Raw genomic sequence first — 22605 nt, 5'->3', positions numbered from 1 at the left:
TTTGGATTTCAGTAACTTCTGTAAACTTGCTACCAAGGTAGCTAAGTACCAGGAGCTACTGATAAAAGAGTCACACCGAAAGAGAACATCTATAGGAACCTACTATCAAGAAGTAAATGATCATAAACTTGCTATAATTGACCGGGTAACTACTAGTACTTATGTTGGTCCTGCCTTGAGTGTTCTAAACAAGACAGCCCCACAGAGGAAGCCACAATCTACTTCAAGTATGCCCCTCCAGTACGTTTTTTATACCAGTAAAACTAAGGAGATATTCTACTTCCTGCTGAAGGAAAAGTTCATTAATCTCCCTCCTGGCCATAAGCTTCCAACCAAAGAAGAGATGAAGGGAAGAGATTATTATAAGTATCATGATTTCTAGGACAATAGTACTAATAACTGTTGGGCTTTCAGGAATGTGATACAGGACTGCATCAATAAGGGAGTTCTTAAGTTCCCAGAGAAGAAGGAAAATGTGCTGCTATATAAGGATCCTTTCTTTCCAAGAGCCTTTGTTAACACAGCTAGCATAGATCTCAAAGTAGTTATCAAAGAACTCAGGAAGTTGCACTTGGACTCATCATATGGTACCCTCCTAGAAACACCAAGGTACCAGCATTTCCAATACTATGATGTGGCCTTGAGTCCAATTCAACTCCTTACAGAGAAGACACACTAAAGGACTTAGGGGGCACTAGCCCATAACTCCCTAGGAAAGGCCCATGCCATTAGCATAAGGACTGTTATATCTTCTGACCATAGGTCCTTTAAGGAAGAGAAATGAAGTGTTCATGATGAATCCCCTATAGAAGAGTGTGTCAAGCCTCTAGCCATCGTGCCTTATAAGAGGCCAAATGGGGAAGCACCAAGCATAAAGAAGCACCTCAATCCGATTCATGCCTTTCCTAGGTCGATCTCGTAGCCTCAAATAGCCAATCGCACTGCTTTTTCTTAGGATCCTTGCAATTAATGTAAAGACAAAGCTGATATAATTGCTAATATATTATAGCATTCATTCACATGTTATCAGGTAGATAGAAGGTTAATGTAACAAATAGGCTTTATGGCCATTTTTATTCATAAATAAAAGCTAAAACACGACTTATTATTCAATAAATATCTAAGTATTTATATGTATACTAAACTTATTACATTAAGACATAACGATTACAACATGCAGAAAAAAAATTCTTGGAGAAAGCTTGGAGTTAATAAGTAGCTCTAGAACAAGGTTGGTAGACAACTCCCCAGTATTTGATGTCGGCACTTATGAAAAGCACTTGAGGAAATTAGCTCTCCAACTATACAGTAGTCTTAGGAGACCATAGGTGCTTATAAGAACCTTAACAAGAGCGGATGAAGGCTAAGTACTTGTAGAAGTACTTGTAAAGGTACCAGGCTCCAGGTACTTTTAGAGGTACCTATAGAGGCACCTATAGAGACACCTATGGGTCAACAAAGGTACATGGTCAGTAAAGATTTTGATAGTCTCCTCTGTAATACAAACATCTAGAAAATTAACTTTTTAATATTTAGTTAATCTTCAACACAATGATCAAACAAAAACTATAGAAGCTCACATATATAGCAATAAATTCTAGAAATTACCTCCAGTTGTGTGAGAAAACAAGTTGGTACTAGGCATAGCACTCAACCCAGGAACACCACTACTGATAGGAGAAACCTATAGTACCATCAATGGTACCTACGGAGCTGTAGGTATCTATGAAGTGGTAGGTACCTAGACAGGTGCTTGCGTACCAACCGATACTTATGAACCAGAAGGAAAGTCTAATGCTATCTCTACAAATATAAGAGACATAATCAAATGAGCACTCCCAATCAACAATAGTCAAGCAAAAAGCATAGGTACCAACATGTAGTTCAATGTACAAGGGCTTAACATCATACTGCAGCAAGTAGTGTAGGTACTTGAGTAATAAACAGGTATCTGCAAATTTCTTAAACCCATTAAAAATCAACAAGACTCATTCAAGATTCGACCAATCCATGGCAAAATTACTGTCAAAGAAATGGTGTATGGTAATGGTACCCAAAAATGAAGATTGATAGGAAAATGCACGTCGTAAAGAGGGGTGGTTGAACCTTGGATTGCCAGTAAGGAGTGCTAGCTAGCAAGGGATAGCACCACCGATGGAAGTGCAATGGTGATAAACATTCGATAACCAAGAATTACGCAATAAAAGGGAGCTTGCTTGAACAAAAATCAAGGAAAGAGCCACGCAACTGTGAATAGAGGTTGGAGGAGGATCGTGTTGTGGCTGGTGATCGGAGCTGGTAGTCAAACGGTGAAGGTAATTGTACAGTGAAAGGAGCGCACCGACGGGAAAGAAAGGAAGAGAAAGAAAAAGAAAGAGAGGGAGAGAAAGGAATAGGAAGGAAGATGATGGTTTCTTTTAATGATGAGTATGGAAATTGGAAAGATAAATCTACAGTAATTAAGAAGTTTGCAAAAATTAAAACTCTATGAGAATTGTAATTTGCAGATATTAGAGTTCTATAGGAAATTGAACTCTTATTAGATAGAGTTGGCTTAAATTTCAAATTCTGGAGAAGATCACAAGAGATTCTGGATTATTTTTAAATTTTGAACAGCAAAGAGATAAGCTAGAATCAATTCTTATGGGCCTAGAATGGCTTAGTCATTATTTTTAGGCCTAAGAATTAATTAAATTATTTTTTTGTGAAATTAATTTAATTAATCTATAGTATAAGATAATTAATAATTAAATATATGGTAGTTAATACTTAAATAACCGGTGATTATTGAATGGTTACCTTAAAGAAGGAAATTGGTAATAATTAAATATTTAGCTGTTATCTTAAAGAATTAATTAAATTAATTTTTTGTGAAGTTAATTTAATTAATTTTATTTTATTAATGTAATTAATTTATGGTCTGAGATAATTAATAATTAAATATATAGTAGTTAATGGATGGTTATCTTAAAGAGGGAAGTTGGTAGCAATTCTAAGCAGCTCTAAAGAGCGGGCAGGTAATTACTAGTAATTGCAAAACGTGGTAAAGTGTCTTCCAAAGTCTTTCGGATACCTGCAAGGAAAGCTATAAGAATCAGATATGTTGCAACGTGAAAGCCCCCAATAACATCAACAACAATAACTCAATCAGACTCTAGCAGTTTTTTATTTTTATTTTATCAGTCTTTTATTTTTTTCAAAATTCTTTTATTTAATTTCAAGCCTTATACTTTCTTTTTGAGCAATCAAAACATGCAATTTCAGTTCACTTGCCTTTAATTACTTGTTATTCGTGAAAATGACAAAGCTGCATACAGTAGAGTCAGTTTCCACAATCATTTGATTCGAAAAGTTAGAGCGCAGTTCCCACAATCGTTTGATCCAAGAAGTTAGAGTGCAATCCCATGTGATATCCTTAATATCTGGTACACCTATGCAATCGTAAGCTGTGAGACAGCTAAATTACTTCCCGAAAAAAGAAACAAATTCATTTTATCAATATAATATTAATCAATCTCAATATCATAAAACAAAAGTGCTTCATAAATATTTATTGAAGTGGAGTTAAGCTCCATACACGGCTAAACAGCCTAAAATCCCCAGCACCAGTGAGTGTATTTTAGTTTTTATATATGTTATTCCATTAATGGTTCTTTAATTTCTGCCCTATTCTGAAACAACTCAAGATTTTTTTTTTTTTACCGTTTATTTATAGATTACGTATACCATTTTCCTCAATTTTGAATAATCATTCAATTTGAAATTTCATATTTAATTAAGTTTCATGCCAATTCTACGAACTACTTGATTAGGCTTAAATATTGTTTATAATTTTCTTGTCCAGATGTGGATGGTGAGGAGCATCGAAATTTTGCCATAAATAAAGATAAAATTGGAAGTAAATCAAGATCAGACCATCATTCCATTCCATGTCAAGGGACAAGAATTTGGTTCTCATAATTAATGGAGATGAGATAACAATACTGATGACAATAAGTATAATAATGAAAATAGTGGTGGTGATTAAAAATAAAATTAATTGCATTACAGTCTAATATTTGTTTATTAGATATGGCCGGAAAGAAGCTAATGGGAAAGGGATTTTTAAAAAATAAAAAAGAAAAAATAATTTTTAGGTAAAGATTGCAGAAATTAAGAGGCTTGAAAGGACAAAACAAAAAAGAAAAGGAGCGGTGAGGGAATAGTAAAGGGATATGCACCTTCGTTTCCTTGTTGGCGAAGTGAAGGGATGTAGGGGTGCAATTTCGCAACTGGATGAGGTGCTGACATTTTAAAACATTATAATTTATCCTCCGTGGAATTAAACTCTGTTTGGCATTGAGTTTCAGAGTTTGAAAATATTTTTTTGAATAAAAGTATTAGTTTAGATGCTGTTGAGAAAAACAGTTTTAAGAAAAAAACTGTTTTATTATTTTAGTGTTCTTATGACTAAAACTGATCAAATTTAATTTTTAATTATTTTTTAATACTCTCTAACTAATATATTTAAAAAAGTTATTTTTTTCAACAGTAGTTTTAACAGCAATGCCAAACAGGCTCTTAGAGTTATTTTTATAAATAGCTTATATGGTAAAAAGAAAAAATTTTCACAAATTTAAAATACAAAAAAAAAAAAGTAGAAAAGAAATGAAATATATATAATTATATATATATAGATATATATTATTTGTGATGACACTAAGCACATATATGTGTAAAATAAAATAATTATTTAAATTATAATTATATGTGTTTGTTAACAAATAAATATGTCTGCTAATAAATAAACATATCTATTATATACAAACAGTCACGATTATTTGGAAATGTGTTATAATAAATATGTCTATTAATAAATAAACATATTTATTATATATAAACAGTTACAACTGTTAAAAAATGTATCATAATAGATATTTATTATAAACATACATATCGTTACATACAAACAGTCACATTTATTAGAAGATGTATTAATTTAAAATAAATAGTTGTGTTTGTTGCAAATAGATAAATACGTCTGTCTAGAAAGGTGTCATGATTTTTCATTCTCTATAAATATAAATGAGTTATTCAAATCATATATACTACTTTCATTTTTTTTCTTTTTTTTTTCTCTTTTAGTCTCTCTAAATTTTATTAGTACAAAAAATTATTGAGAATCAAGTAGAACAAAGATTTGAATATACATGGGCTTATTCTGAGTATTCTAAGTGAGTGATATTGAAATTGTCTTTGCAAAACTGTGAGAGTTCATATTATCGAAGCCAATTATTTTTAAAAAATTCAGTAAATATATATTTTAACGTAATTATTTATCCATTTTACACCAAAAATTGAAGGCGCAAATTATTTCCATTAATATTACATTATCATATATTTATAAAAAGTTTCAATGTACAAAAAGGTTGTGTTTAGATTCAAAATATAAATTTTAAATGTTTGATTTAAAATTTATATTTTTATCTAAAAAATTATGATATCATATAAAATCGATATATTGATTGTTGTAGAATAGATTTGAAATAACAAGATATAGATAATTATTTTAAATTTTTAGTTTTAACTTTATATATGAGATAAAATCAAAATCTATATCAAATCCTTCCATCTAAACATATACATAGCATAATATTAAATATACTTAAATTTAATCCTTAAAAAAATGTAGTTAAATTTAAATTTCAATGAAAATTAAGTCCATCACTAAAAAATAATATAATATATCCAAAGTTAGTCGTCATAGTATTTCTCATGCATTTTCCATCTTCGTGGGTGCCAATGCATTCACCTGCTGCTGGTTGAGCTCCACCACATTACGGAATGTGGAAAAAGCTATATATTTTCCGGTAGGATCAGGGAGTGTTATTATCCATTTGTAAGACGGTAACAAGTAATTTCCTTCTAATTAATTCACAATTTCATTTTTATCCTCTACCCTATATATACATATCAAAGCAGGAACTTCTAATGCAGGATACAGAAGCTATATACACATTTATCTTATTTAAGTGAATTCTTTTTAAAAAGAAAATGGTTGGCTGCAGCTGCAGGTGCCGTGGGTTACTTATTGTTTCGATGATAATCTTGCTTTTACTTGTGTTTCCTCCATCGGGAACAGTTATGGCTGATGATCAAACCCAAGTTCCGAATCCCAGTGAGCGAGAGTTTATTTTTTTTATTTTTTCAGTTTGTTAAATATGTAACCATTAATTTATTTAACGTGAGTTCTTATATATTTATTATTTTTTCTTTTTTTTTTTTTAACAGGAGAGAAGAAGAGTGGTGGGAATGAAAAATTCAAGGAAAATAAAACCGGTCCAGGTGATCACAAGTCACCACCAGATGGTCATAACAGGAAGGGTGATAATCATTTGTCAAGGCACGGTAGAAAGCTGTGGAATTGATTGCTGCAGTACACCATCAACAAGTTAAGCTCTTCAATGTATTTTATATGTATATTCATAAGAGAGCAAGGCTTAATAATCAGTTTTTAATTATATGATAATGAAGTTGCATTTAGCATAGTGAAAAAATAAATAAATAAAATAAAAATAAGGAATGACCTTGTTGATATTGTACTGATAAACGAGACCTTGGGTAATTTTTATGGGCCAAACCACAATATCTAAATTTCTATAATCGAGTTGGATAACCCCACATGCACGTGCACACACACACAGAAAGAGAGAGAGTAACGTTGTGAAGTTGGGGGCATAAGGTCAAACTTCTGTTGGTTGAACAAGGATGGTTCATAAAGGATCAATTACTGTTTGCATCGTACCCTTGCTTTTGTCTTCGCTCCTATCATCTAGACAGCGTCCGCTACAGAGCAGGCTAAAATCATTAAAACCAGCGCGCTCACTTGGATTTTATATATTAATTCCACCAAATTATCACCTCCTAGCTCTCCATGAACAACTGTTGGTCACAGGAGAGGATGGTAAGGAGAATAATGGAAATTAGGTGGAAAAAGAAATCATTGTTGTTGAAAGCTCATCACACCATTCCTCTTGATGAATATAATAATTATTCTACGGATTTTGATTGTGCCACAGGATTCCCAAAGGCAAGGAGTCCTTGGAGGGGAAGAATCCCTCTCCTGGGCTATTATTCTTTTTTTTTTTTTTTCACCCTTCATTGCGGCTATAATTTTCCTAAAATATACAATTTCCTAAGTCAACTTGGTCACCTACTAGCAAAAGCCAATCATCTTGGATTTGGATTTCAGGCAAAACAAGCATTCATAACCCACTATATTGGTTAACCAAAGTTGCAAAATTTGGAGAACCAATGGAAATGGAACATGTATAGTGGTAACAAGAAAAATATCTTTTTACCTGTTTAGGCCAAGACTAACCTATACCTTTACAAGACAATGCCAGCGCTCGCTTTATATTTAAAATGAACCAATGGCAAATGGCTATCACAGCAAATCATATTCACTTCTTACCCTTTCCATAATCAGCATGAGACTGAAGGCTCTCATAATCTGCGCTCAAGGGTGCATGTAACCTAACGTATCTCATGCATCTTATTTAATTGACTGGCCAAGGAAGGTTAACTTTCATCTGGTTTTCATTGCACCTTTGCCACGGTTCGGCTGGACATACCATGCAACAATTTGACAAATCCATGGAAGCTAAGTTGTCCATCAGTATGCCTTATCCAGTCATTGAGAACTGCATGAACTGGAATAGAGGGGCCAAGTCCAAGTTCCTGAATCATCAAAAATATTTCAAAGTCAATGAGTCTAGTTTTGTTCCAAATAAGTACAGTTCTTCTGCACCAATTTGTCAGAAAATCAATACATGGACATGAACATCCCTCATAAGTTGCCAACTCCAACGAGGTAAATTTACAATGTTGGATGATCTTGTAAGTGGACAAATCTAGCAGCAGCCCTATAAAACTGCAGTTGCACTATGGCAATCAGGGTATGATAAAAATCAAGCAATGGAGACACCCTTCACAACAACCCTAGTTGGTTGCAAGCTAGGTCAAAAAGCATATACAAAAAAAAAAAAAAAAAAAAAAGGACCCATTATTATTTTTTTTTCCTTTAACAGTGGTCAACTTCCAAGTACTGTGAAAATCACATTTTTGAAAGTAATGTTACGAACTGATAATTGACAATATATCAGCTTATAGAGTATAGACTATCAGATCCGTTGAGGTTTTTGTTGTGTTCCAAGTATATGAAACAGGATATCAAAATAAAACTTGTTGGAATTCCCCAACATGCAAGAAAATTTCAACTTACAGAAGCAAGCTCCTCAATGACGATAGCCCTGTTTCCATCCTTGTCGAAAATTTCATATGCAGAACGGGCACGCTGTTCCCAGCGATCAAGTGCCTCCAGCTGATGGACACTCAATGCAGCTGCACAAAATTCTTCAAAATCCATTCTTCTGTATTGAAGTGCATTTAGCTGTCAAGAAATGAAAATCAAGAGGTAGGTACAAATTTGAACTAGAAGACTATAACCATATAAAATAGGGAGCAGCCCACAAATACATTAGGCAACTTGGTTCTTACCGATGAGAGAAAATCAGGGATGTGTGAATCCTTCATTGCATCTGTTGCATTTTTCATCAAAGCCTGCACCAAACAAGAATGCACAAAATTTACCATCATCCAATCATCCTACCTCAAAAATGCATATGTATGTGTCTTGCTCACACATGTGCATGTGTGCATATGTGCAAGAGAGATCGATAGAGAAGGGATACTGACCTTTCTAAAGTTTTCCAAGGTTATGCTGCCATTTTTGTTTGGCTCTAACAATGCAAACTGTTCCTTCAAATAATAGAGTTCATCCACAGTCAGTGTCTCAGACAATGCCTGCAAGTAAGACCCAAAAACAAGATAGGTCAATTAGAAGGTCAGTGACAAAAAGCTTAATGCTTATAATAATTAGGAAGATGTGTGTCCGGATAATCCTCCATTGTTATACTAGATCTTAGTCTAAAAGCAGGAAGCCTTCTAATCAATTTTATCAGTGGGAAAATAAGAGAAGATTCAAAAGATTTTAAAATATTTGTCAAGATGAGAAAACAGAAACTCCAATATCAGAAGGCATTAATTATAAGATGAAGTATGGATACTTTAAACATACACAAAGAATCAGATATTTTCTGGTTATTTGTCATCACAAATGTATACACACCCTTAAAGCAGCCTTACGCAAAGATGACGAGCGCATATATGCCTTCATGAGTCTGAAAATTAAAATATCATGAGGTACTTTTACATCATTATGATTCCGGATCCAGGGATGACCTGAAAACAAAAAATTGTGACGGTGATTCCCAACAATGACATCGACACCTATTTATATGAGAAGTTGAAGCACTCACCTAAGGCCTGAGCTGCAGTCATTCGCTTCCTGGGGTCCTTGTTCAATAGGCGTTTTACAAAGTCTTTTGCTTCCGGAGATAAAGAAGGCCAAGGTGCTTCATCAAAACTTGGATCAGCTTTCAAGACTGCCCGAAAAATTCCGGACTCATTACGGGCCCAAAATGGACGACTACCACACAATAGAATATATGCTATAACACCTATACTCCATACATCAGCCTCCGTGCTATAAGATCTATGAAGGACTTCAGGTGCCACATAGTACGCACTTCCCACAATGTCATTAAGCCTTTCATCTGCAAACCACCACAGATGTTAACCACCCACCCAAGATCCCCAGGTCAAGTGGGACAAGCAAGTAGTGACTCAATTGCCAAAAAGACAAACCTGGTCTGACAAAATCCGATAAGCCAAAGTCTATGACTTTCAGCTGAGAATTCTCATCCTTAGAAGTATACAGAAAGTTCTGATAACACAAGTGGATAATTTAGAATACAACACAGTAAAGAAATATAAAGAAAGAAAAAAGTATCTAAGTCACGCATAAGTATTCACTGGCAGTTTCAGTTCGGGGTCTGTCTGGTAACTGGAACCAAACTGAAATTTCAACATGGTTCTGGATCGGTTCAGTGCAATTCTAATTCAATTCTCGGTTCTTGAAATAATTTTATGCAATTATATCCATAAAAAACCATACTTGAATTAGTATTAAAATTTTTATTGGAGTTATTAATACATAATATATCATATAGTATGTCTTTTAGTTATTTTTAAATTATATAATCTTTAATTATAAGGTACATATATAAATTAGGATTAAGCATATTATATATAAATTAGGATTAAGCATATTATATAATATGACAGTCCAAGTATATTATATAATACACCTTTTAGCTATTTATTAATTATTTAATCTTTAACTATAAGATACAAATATAATTATGAATTAAACATATATATAGTATAATAATACAATTATAATTAAAAATTATAAGGCAATTTAATGAATTTATAAATAAAATTATTGAGAAAATTTAAAGAAAAGAAATATAATATTAGGTTGTATTTAGTCCATAGTTGTACATAAATATATAAATATATTGAAAGTATATAATGCATTTAAAAAAAGTAGAAAACATATGTATAAATTCGATTCTTTATTTAGTTCTGGTTCGATTCTTAGTGAAAGACCAAAATTGAACCAAAGCATCAAAGTTTGGTTCAGTATGGTTCTTGTCGGTTCCGGACCTCTGAGAACCGTGCACAGCCTTACTATCAGCATGCATGTGATTCTCTTATTATAAAAGAAAAGAAAAATAACAAAAATATGTTTTACCTCTGGTTTGAGATCCCGGTGCACCACACCTTGTAGATGACAAAAGGCAACAACATTTAGTATCTGCACCAAGACGCCCTTTGCATCATCTTCTGAGTATTTCCCACCCCTGAAAGAGTAACAAAATTTGCTAGTCAGAAGCTAGAACAAGGCACAGAAAATACAGAGCAACTTAAAATTTTCAATACAGCCACTACTAAAAGAATTACCTTGAAAGTATCCTATCTAGCAGCTCCCCTCCTTCACATAACCTGAAAAATTCATAATAACTAATTAACTTTCATAAGGTCAACAATCTCATAAAGCTGTGGGCAAGTAGTATATACCCTAGCAACAATTTGTATTAAAGATATCCACATAAACAAAATTTAAGGAAGCAAAACAAAATTTAAGGAAGCACATCCTCATGCTTGAATAGAGGGGGAATGGTTTGGAATCAAACAGGAACAGTGTCAATGACCCTCATCTGAATCATCCAAGAGATAGAAGTTTAACTCAGTTAATAATAAGCATGCCACACAAAATTAAATGATTTAAATAATATTGTGTGCTTTCCAAGCTTACTCCATTACTATGTAGACATTATCAAAATCTTCAAATGCATCATGGAACTGTACAAGGTTGCTATGTCCTGTCAAGGCCCTTAGTATTTTCACCTCCCTTCTCACATCCTCAATTGCAATAGCTGTTGTCATCTGGCAAAATCAAACACATCAGAATGAAATAATATGCTGTAATAAGATTAGAAGAACTAGCACAGAAAAGAGAAATATCAAAATCTTTCCACCATGTCAATTTAGATTATTTAGGCAAAAAGAAAATAAGGACTAGCAATTCTGCTTCGAATTTAACATAAGAATATAAACAAAATTATGGTTGTCTTATATAGGATTAGATGCCTAATTTTATTTCTTGCATCTTTCCTCTTAGGCACACGATAGCACCTAGCCTCCAGGTCCTCTTTTGTACTTTCAATAACTATGATTCTAGATCAATCAATGTTTATGATATGTATTCTACCCTAAGGTAATGAAAGTAAGGATCATCCAAATGAAAAGAGCATACATTATGAGAAACACATTGGGTGGTTTTCAGACAACTCTCAGCAGATTACTTTGAAATGGGAAGCTCATCTCATAAGTCATAACAATGTACACTACCATTATACCAACCTTAATCACTGATCTAGTCATCAGACAAAGAAGTACACAATTCCATTTCTTTTTAATAAGAAAGGTACATTATTCTGCAGGAGAAAGTCAAAACAGGCAAGCTCAATCACACAGGAACTGTGGCAACACTAACTCGAACATCAAATGACAAATAACAAATTTCATGATAAAGAAACTATAAAATCAGCAAATCAGCTAGGATGCCTCATGAAATCAGAAATAATCTCATGAAAAGATGCCCCAACCACGTCACAAGCTATTTCTTCATTTACTCCACATCAAGCATAATGGTGCAGTAATTCAGGCCTAGAAAGCATCTTGACTTTTGACCCAAAATCCCTCGCCATATTTCCAGTACAGGCTATATTTTGAGAGGCAATCGCCATTTAACTCCAAATAGAACAAAAATAAAGTTCCCAAGATCTCTAGAAACCCAAGAATTATAATACCAACAGTCTGATTTATTCTAACAGAGGAACATTTCATATGGATAAAAAATAGAATGCTAGCAAAGAGTAGAAGCTCACTTCAAGGCACTTGATGAATCTTAAAGTACCATCTGAACACCAACATATCACACTTAGAATTCTCAATTACCCTAACAATTTTGCCTCCTAAAGAACAACAAATCATCTTGTATAAACATATACAATAATTCCTATACTTGAGACACATCCTTGGCAATCTGTTTATAGTTTAGTTTGAATTTTAGACCAAGACATACCAACAAACCATAGAAGATCACTTGTCATGGACAAAAACTGTTTCTAAGGAAGAACACCGCAAAACTATTGACAAAATTCTTTCCAATCAGCTAATTCAAAGCCAGTTGAAAGCAGTTACTTAAGTAATATTTATAATGGGCATGAAAGGGGTTTCATTGTATTATCTTCATAGGAAAACAAGATTTAAGCTTAATCAATTGGGAGCAAAAATTCAAAACTTCTGAGACAAATCAATAAGTAATTCACATTCTCTACTTCTGGAAGAAAATTTCAAGTAACCTATTGACAGGTTAGCTGCCTGATCAAGAATTATAAGCACAATCATGTCTTGAATAAAGATATTGCTGAATGATCTAACTAGAACCATTTCTCTTTCTAATTTGAATTTAATTTTAACCTATTGTTGGGCATGAGTTGATTGATTGTGCAAATAATCAGCTCCATTGTGGACCCAGGAAAGGACCCTATATAAGACATTGGTCCATTTCAACAATCAGTTCCACTCATAGCCATTGTATTATCTCCTTTCCTAATACTTTAGCGGCAACTTTCAAATCTTGGGTGTCAGACAGAACGTAATTAGAACATGACTTTAGAAAAAAAATTAACAGTAGCTTGCCACTCCTTTTTAGACTAACCACTTCTATTAGCTGGCAAACACAAGGATCGTTGATGCAGACTACTGCATTGTGGACAAAAATTGCAGTTTAAACCTAAAATGCTAAACACAGTATCAAACCATACAAAGGAAAGTGAGGTGGGCCTTAAGATCAATTCTTTCCATTGACCGCAAAAAGAAAATGTTATCCAAAAAAAAAAAGATGGTTGCTTTGTGTCTATCACACTCAAAGAAGCAATCTTTATTCTTTAACGAGTCTGTTCAAATAAAACGAACTCCAATATTCCACCTCTAGAAGGATTCCAAGCAGCTTCAGTTAACTTATTGTCTTTATTCCCACTAGCTTTTTTGTATCCATTCAAATTAAAAGTCTTCAGGTTTCTTGCCAAATTAGTAATTACAAAAAAATAATACCCAATTAAAAAAATAAAAAAATAAAAAGAAGAAGAAGAAGAAGCTAACCACCAGATTCAGCTTCCAACTTTGATAAAAGCAGATAACATGAAAATAGGGAGGGAAAGAAAAGGCAAATTAAACAAAATAAAACACCAAATGAAAAGCCCGCAAATCTAAATATTATATCAAATTCAGAGAAGATTACATATAGGAAACATTAATAAAGGAACCTTGGATTTGGGTATGACTTTAACAGCAACTTGCTGCCCTTTACGGTCACCTTTCTTGAACTTGGCAGAACAAGTATACCCGAAATGCCCTCGGCCCACCTCTTCCCCTACCTCCAACCTATTCGTGAACTCTTTCGAGAACCCAAACCTCTTATCCAAGTCTATCCCAGTCGCATCCTCGCTATCACCTTCCCCTTCCTCGGGAATTGCCGCCTTCTTCTTCTTCTTCCCCTGTTCCCGCCGGCGGAGGACGGCCCTAATATGCTTAGCAGGGGACGGTGGAGGGAACGGCTTCTTAAAGAACCGCAACGGCGTAGGAGTGGAGTTAGCTGGTGTGAATTCGGCAGAAGGAGATTTCTTGAACGGATAAGCAGGGCTCGGAGTATAGAATGGGAAGAAAGGGGACTGTTTGGGGTTAGGGAGCGGTGCGAGTGGAGATATAGGAGTCTGGTTCGGGTTAGACTGATCATTTACAGGTTCGTTTTGGGAGGCATAAGGGTTGGCTTTGGGAGGCTTTGATGTGCAGGTCCCCATTTTGGTTTTTGGAGGAGAAGGAGGAGGTGGAGATGTGGGTGGTTAATGGTCAAAGCATTGTGTGAATGAGAGCTAACGGTGGTGGCAGTGGTGCTTTGGAGAGTATTGATAGGGAGAGAGATAGAGAGAGAAAGAGAGAGAGCCGACTAGAAGGAAAAGGCTGGGATGTATTGCAGTAGAAGATGAAAGTGAAAGTGAGCTGTACAGGGGTGACAGACCACGAGCCATGCACATGACTTCCTTAATTTAAACAAGATAATTTATGAATGAATTGACTAAGAAAAAAAATTGAATTTTAACCTAAAAATTGAGAGGATAGTTTTGTAATTTTATCATAGAATAATAATTTATTTATATATATAATTATTATTTAATTTTTATATTTTAACGAAATTAATTTATTAATATTTATATTTTAAAAAATATATTATTTAATCCTTATAAAAAATTTTGTTTAATCATTTAGTCTTCTATTAATGTTATTCATATTATTTCGTTAAATAATAATATCAATGATTCATATTATTTCGTTAAATAATAATATGAATGATATTAATAATGAAAAAATAAATGAAATAATATGAATTGAATGACTAAATAATTTAATAAAAATTTTTATATAGATTAAATAATATATTTTTTTAAAATATATAGATTAAATAATTAATTTTATTAAAATATAAAAATTAAATAGTAATTTTTTATATTTATAAGTAGTTAATTTTATTAAATATAAAGACTAAATAATAATTTTTCATATATATAATTCATTTCACTTATCATAATAATTAAAAAAAAAGGGCAAGATGAAAATATAAATTATTAAAAATTATTTGAAATGTGATATAAAATAAATTAAATTAGCATTTGATAAAATTAATTAATTAAATTAGCATTAGCAAAAATAGATAGTCGAACAAACTATTATTAATATTATCCATCTGAAAGTGAAAGTGATGGTTGAAACTTTATACCAAGATATAAAAAGTAGCCAAAATGGTAATTAAGAGGATGAATATTTGTTCATCTAACTGATTACAATTTTTTAGTAATAATTGTTCTTTATTAAATTCCTCATTAATATAAAAAAATGTAATTATATATGAATAAAGTAATTTATTATTATTATTATTATTATTGAGAGAGTCAGTATTCAAATATGATTTTATTAATTAAATAATATATTTTTAATTATTACTATTATTAAAAATATTAGGTGAACAACTACGCAAAGATTATTAAATGTGATATATCAATTATAAATGGCAAATTGTGAAGTGGTCAAATCATAAATGGAGCTCAACAAAAGTCTTTAATTTCGTTTTCTTCGTTTCTTGATCTCCTCGTAATCTTTCTTCATACATATATATATATATATATATATATATATATATATATATATATATATATATAATTTGAAGTCTAGGTTTTCATGGAATTAAATCTCATTAGTAATATAGATTATTTTTTAGAAAATATTTAATTATACTTTTGATTGTAATGTATGATTATCTCTATCAAAATCATAATTATGGGAAACAATTATTTTATAGTAATTAAAACTTCTTTTTGAAGAATTATAAAATTACAATTGCTATGAGTTAATGTCTTCATCGATCACATACCTAATTATACGAAATTCACGTGTATGCAATTGAAGAGCAATTAATGCATGTGTATGGAGAAAAGCACGATTATACTTGTTCATATTTGGGAATAATGCATGCTTAATTAAGCCTAATAATATCAAAATTAATGCCAATGCATTGCAAGAAACATGGGTGCATTTACGGATTAGGGTTTAGGTGAAAAGATTCGTATCACCTTTTATTAATATTTTCTGCAATCATGGAATCAACCCCTCCAAAATCATCACAATCAGTGCTCATAAAGGCAAACCTACAAAAGGCCAAAATATCACATGCTAATCAGGACCTTGTTTATTTTTTATTTATCTTATTTAGTATCGAATTTTCAGAGATATTGTAAATCATAATCTTTAATCACTCAAGGAAAATTTTTTATTTATGTGAAATTAGACAATTAAACTCTTATTAAATCTCAGATATATATGTATATATATAATTAAAATCAGGTTGATAGCCATGTCATTAGTCAAATTCTGCTTCTTTGAATCTCTGATTCTCTTTAATATTTGGTGGGAATATGTAAATATTAAGATTCTCATATTAAAAAAATGATGAACTAAGAGAAAGAAATAGTAATGAAAATTACCTATAAATCTATTGTTTCAAGAATTAAAATTAAATGTAGTGTTTTTTTATAAATTCCAGAAATAAATATTCTCTTCAGACATCTTAAACTCTTTGAAACGCTAGCAAAACTGCTAAAGCAATAGTAATCATCACCATTGTTGCTGGAGGAGCCTTGTGAAATTGGACAACAATGTTTATTTTGATGGAACAGAAAGGGGGAACCCCTCTCAAAATGAATTTCTTAATTTTTGAATTAAATCAAAAAATTTTTTTTAAAAAACAAAAGAATTGAACTTTTTTTTTTCTTACAACTCAAAAAATGAAAAAATTTAACTCAGAAATTTTATTGTTTTTAGTTAAAATGAGTTTAAACTGAAAATTCTGAATTAAATTAGAGAAAAAAATTACAATTTAGCTAAATTGAGCACCACTATAAGTACAAGGTGAAATTAAATATCTAAGTCCTTTCAAAACTCTCAACTCACTAATAAAGATGTCAATGAATTAAGTATTTGTGTCCATTTGGAATAGGTTCGAATTAAAGGAATAATACCCGTAATGGATTCAAGTTTATATGTTGAACATCCATTATCGAAACTTATTTTATATAAATAATTAATTAAAAATAAAAATATATATTTTTATAATAATATTTACATATTTTTATATATTATATTTTAAATAAATAGAATTTATATTAAAATTTTAAAATATAAATTATTGATTAAAAATATTTGTATATAAATTATTAATTAAAATATATAAAATTAAATAAGTTTAGGTATTATTTAAATAATAGTAATCAGATATAAAAACAGATTCGATTTTAATAATTAAGATAATTTTTAATCAGATTTTGAGAGTTAGTGTGAATATTAATTAGGTTGAATTCAATGATTTTCACTAGTGCCTTTGAGAACCCAAATCGAAAATGGTCTTTTGGCAAACGCTTTGAACAACCAAAGCCGCCACACTGAAACACATGGACTGTTATTTTGTTTTATTGTTATGATTTTCGGCTTGCCAAACCAAACCTCAACTTTTGCTTACAAAGTAAGCCCTCCTCTTTCTTGAAACCCTAATGCTCACCTCCCATAAAGTAATAGCTCTTTAATTATTTATTTTCCACTAATCTGATCGATTGCTTTATTTTGATACTCAGATTCCCATTTGCAACAAATCAAACCCCATTAATTTTATGGAATAACTAGAGTAAAAAAAAAAACAATCCCTAAAATCATTCATCAAAACTATCTTAATTTCACCTGACTTGATATAGACATAAAGGTAAAATTAAAATCGATAGAACTCTAATTAAAAAGTTATAAAAAAAAAATAAAAGAGACTATAAACAAAGAAGAATCAATCCTAATTTATTTAAGTCATTTTGATGAAAGTAACTCCAAACTCAATAATCAAATTATGCTAATCATCTTCAGCAAATTTCAAAAAACATGATCCTAAATTAGCATTGGAATTCTTCATGTAGATAGCTTTATTATGCATGGGTTAAAATGATTTGATGAATGTTTTATATGAAAAGGTATAGAAGAATAGAGTTTGCAATTAAAAATTATAGATTAAAACTCATTAAATGTTAAATTAGACTTTTGTTCTTAAATATTTTACTTTCAAAAAATTTCTTCCATTATGCGAGTTCAAAATTAATAATTTAGAACATATAAGTTGAACTTTAAAAAATACTTGCAAGAGTAAGCCATATCATTTTTTGAAAAATCGTTACGTAACATATATACTAAAAGAATTAAATTAATATAATTTAAAAATAATAAAAATAATCCTATAATTAACTTATTTTAAAATTTAAAATTAAATTTTATATATTTTTTTATCCTTTAAATTGAGAATTGAAATTATAATACAAAAATTAGCATTATTTTTTAATTTTGTTGTGATGATAAAATTGTTATTAGTTAAAATTTTCAATATCAAATTTCAATTTAAATGTCAGATTAAAAAAAGTAAAAATTAAATATAATTTTCATTAAAATTGTATTTATAATCTCTAAATTTTGCATAAATTTATTATAATAAATTATTAAAAAAAAACCATTAAATTTATTAAAATATCACCATCATTTAATTAAATTAGAGAAAATATATGCATTGAGAAATAAGTAATACTAAAATTAATCTCTTATTATTGATTTACCAAAAAGTCTAAACATTAACTTAAAATTTATAAATCTCATATCGTTTTAGAATAAACATAATATATTTCTTATAAAATCTTTGAGCGCTTCTCTCTCTCTCTCAATGAGTTAAATTCAGTTGATTTTCTTCACAAAGGGCACCAACCAAAACTGCCACCATTGTCATATAGTTTTTTTTGTTCCTGAACATTTTTGTTTCTTAAAGGGTCCTCAAAATTATTGATAAAAAATAATGGAAATGACATTGGGATTTCCTTTTGTTGTGATCTCATCATTGCAGAGCGAACATCAATGTGTGGGTTGCCCACTAAAGTGTCATTGTTAGAGAATAACGTATCAACTATCATGTATCGCATTCTCTTTCTCATCAATATGTTGTTGACATCCCCACACACTGCACTTTCTTCACTATTCTTATCTCTCCCTTGCAACTTGGTGAAAAAAATTTAAGTCTATTTTTCGATCAAATTTTATCTAATTTTATTGTTTAAAATAAAAAATAAAAGGTCTACCATTCACTATAAAACCTTTACTTATAAAGGTATAGATTCTATTATTCTAAATTTAATATTTAATTATTTTAAATATTTAATTAAATATGAGCTTAATCATATAATCTTATTTAAGAAGATTACTGAATAAATTACATATTAATTTATTTTAATTTAATCTTATCAATAAAATTATAAAAGGGATCATTTGACCTCTTTATTTTATAATTTGATATTGCTGTCATACTAATGACAGTGAGTTTGTACTTGTTTGCACCAGTTGAATTCTCATCTTTTTCTAATTTGATATTGCTGTCATGCTAGTGATAGTGAGTTTGAGCTGGCTTGCACCGGTTGAATTCTCATCAATCATCCAAGTCTTGGTCTAGTTACAGCTAATTTCCAAATAAGAAGCTGAAAATGCAGTGTGTCAACATAGATTCTCACTTGAAACTTTGACGAATGCACATATTTGCTGACTGTGATGGACACAACGCACATGGATAGTTCAGCTCTAAAGTATTATCCAATGTTAAAAATGAAAATATCTGAGTATCTAACCTTCTGACATAATCAACCATAAATCTATATGAACCCATACGTCTAAAATACAATCTACTTGCTTCACTGTGTGATTGTGAATGGAGATCAAGCCATCCATCTTCAGCCCCCCAAAATCATCAAGATTGCTTTTTCTACGGTTCTTGGAAAAACAAAGAAATCAATCGCTACAAGCATCAAGATACCATCAAATCCAAACAAATGTCGATGATCATGATTCATGAGCTATCAAATATCTATTTAGAGTCTTCCAAGAATGAATAATTTTTAACCAAAGCATATATTTGGATCTTCTTCATCAGAGTCAAATTCAACCTGCAAACGATCATATGCATAATACCTGTAATAGAACACTAATCATTTGAAAAGTACAGGGTTTCTTTTGTTTGAATGGTTCTATAAAGCTAATGTCTTTCTTGAGTATAATGGTTTAATTACTTTAAGTGTTTCCAACTTTCTACAAAAGACATGATACACAAGCTGCAACTAAAAACAGAGAGAATAGGCATAAAAAGTTGAATGATGAATCTGAAAGAGAAACTTGCGTTTTCATCCTGGAACCATTTTCATGACAATCTCGCTTCCAACCTGCTTCTATAAACTTCTCTCAGAAATCCATTTGCTGTTGTATCAATTACCCATCAGATTACCTGACATGTGATAGCTGTTGCATTTGTAAACCGTCCCTTGCTCAATTTCACATCACAATTTTGGTTTCCAGAATTCTGCTGGGGAGTTTTACTCCATAGTACCTCAGAAGCAACGTTCCTTGTCTGTTCAGTTAATGGTTTAGTAGTTAACCTAACCTTTGTTGTTTAAATTAGTAGAGTCGAATGAGCCAACAGGAGAATCTGATAATGCCAGTCTCTTGTTTATCTCATCCTTTCTCACAGATTCTTTTTTCTTCAGCCTGGATTCTGCAGCAAGATGGCGTGAGCCAATGCTATGCACCTGAGAAAAACAACACTTAACAACCCGAAAACCAATTGTATGCAAAGAAACCTTGGCATCCAAACAGTAAAGCCCAATTGGCAGGCAGATCCACTAAGAATTGAAAAGAAACAGACAATTGAAGATTAACAGAATATCAATTAACCCCTTTTTCTAGACAATTGCATACGAAATTTAAGCTACTGATCCGACTGCCGAAGATTTTCAATGATCAAGTGTGATTATGATTATGGAGTGCATTGAGCAGCTCATCACAAAAGAAGATACCATATCACACAAAAGGGCTTGGTAATTAGCAACAGCAAGTTCTATATATATCCCATTTGGATTTTCAATGAATAATGAATGAAATAACAGGAAAAGAAAAAAGACAAAAATTAACAGAGAAGATAAGAAGGTAAGGTATGCAGTAGCTTACAGAGAGCATGAGAGGAGAATCAAGAATGGGATTGTGAGGACAAACAAGACATGCGTATTTGCCGCTGGAAAGCTTCTTATAGGAAGACCCATCAACATCAAGGCCTTGTGTCAGAAGATCATCCATCCTTCTCTTCCTGTATCGTGCTTCTGTTGTCTAACTGTCCAAACACACTAATTTTCTTTGCTTGGCATTTTTCTGGGATTTTCCATGTCGTTTTGCTTTTCTGTTGTTGAAACAAAATTGGGTTCAAGGTGTGGCCCACTAGGCCTCATCTCAGGAATTGGGAAAATGTTTAGCAACGGATAGGAATGGCAATGGAGTAGGTGGGGGGATGGGGATGAGGATGGGGATGGGGACGGGGACAGGAACAGAGACGGGAGTGGAGTCCGAGGTCGGCACAGGTGGCTGGGGCAGGACGGTTTTTTTTCGAAGAATTTTTTTTTTAATTTATTAGTATATAATATAAATTTATTTATTAAAAAATAAAATATAATTAAAATTTTAAATTTTATTCATTATTTTAAGTATATATTTATATATTTTTTTAAAATTATAATATTTAAGTATATAAATATATAAAAATAATTTTTTTAATAAAAAATAATAATATATTACTGTACGAGGCAGATTACAGAATTTTGAGAGATATAAAATTTTTTCATTTTCGTCTCACACAAATTAAAATTAAAAAAAATTGATCGAGTTTGAAATAAAACAGGTGAGAACTTTTATCATTCCATCCCTAGCAATAAAATTCATTATTTATATAATTAAAATGGATAATTAAAATATCAATAGTTTATTTTAAATTTAATAATTAAAATTATATAAATATAATAAATATTATATCAGGACATTCTATTTGAAAAGTTAATATTTCTTTCAATATAATAAAGTGATATTAACAACAAAATTCCACAAAATGAATTAAGTTATCTTAATTTCTTAATACTATGCACTTAAATATTAGGATCCACAGACAGACGTTTCCTCGGTAAATCGAGGGTTAATTTAATTATTCTTTTTTTACTTTTAAAGTATGATAAGTGGGAATATATATATATATATATATATATATATATATATATATATATATATATATATATATATATATTGATTAATATTATAAATCAATTTTATATATAATATATTAAGTTGATATTCGGGATTCAATTAAAGAAATTAAAATCATCACCTTAATATTAAAGACTAAATAAAAGTATCAATAAATTTTCATCCAATAATACTAAAGTGATGAGTCCTAATTAAAGTAAAAAAAAAATTCATAAAAAAGAAAATTGTTAATTTTAATACACAGTAACTTTATAGCCACCATCTATTTTACTGTCACTCTCTATCACCACTATTATCATCACCACCATCGTTACTTTTATCACCTATACACCATCATTACTT

General features: G+C 31.0%; 2 protein-coding genes across 3 annotated transcripts; both read right to left on the bottom strand.

Annotated features, from left to right (window-relative positions):
* Positions 1–7196: 7196 nt before the first annotated feature.
* On the bottom strand, positions 7197–14544 carry LOC110648554 (CDPK-related kinase 5). The gene is made up of 11 exons (XM_021802834.2): positions 13842–14544; positions 11264–11394; positions 10909–10950; positions 10700–10808; positions 9748–9826; positions 9360–9656; positions 9170–9282; positions 8737–8844; positions 8539–8601; positions 8264–8431; positions 7197–7719 (listed from the first exon to the last, which is right to left on the bottom strand). The coding sequence occupies exons 1-11, from the start codon at positions 14373–14375 to the stop codon at positions 7579–7581; spliced, it is 1785 nt and encodes a 594-aa protein (XP_021658526.2). The 5' UTR covers positions 14376–14544; the 3' UTR covers positions 7197–7578.
* A 5167-nt stretch (positions 14545–19711) lies between these two features.
* On the bottom strand, positions 19712–21516 carry LOC110648556 (uncharacterized). 2 transcript variants are annotated; one of them, XM_021802840.2, is made up of 2 exons: positions 21151–21516; positions 19712–20768 (listed from the first exon to the last, which is right to left on the bottom strand). In XM_021802840.2, exons 1-2 carry the CDS (start codon positions 21310–21312, stop codon positions 20619–20621), a joined length of 312 nt encoding a protein of 103 aa, XP_021658532.2. In that variant the 5' UTR covers positions 21313–21516; the 3' UTR covers positions 19712–20618. The 2 variants fall into 2 exon arrangements, with proteins under 2 accessions (XP_021658532.2, XP_057996809.1); XM_058140826.1 differs by having other exon boundaries at positions 21187–21516.
* Positions 21517–22605: the final 1089 nt, after the last annotated feature.

This window comes from Hevea brasiliensis, chromosome 18 (assembly GCF_030052815.1).
Source record: "Hevea brasiliensis isolate MT/VB/25A 57/8 chromosome 18, ASM3005281v1, whole genome shotgun sequence".
Lineage (NCBI taxonomy): Eukaryota > Viridiplantae > Streptophyta > Magnoliopsida > Malpighiales > Euphorbiaceae > Hevea > Hevea brasiliensis.
The sequence above is the reverse complement of the archived record's forward strand: the minus strand, read 5'-3'. Positions and strand labels throughout refer to the sequence as shown.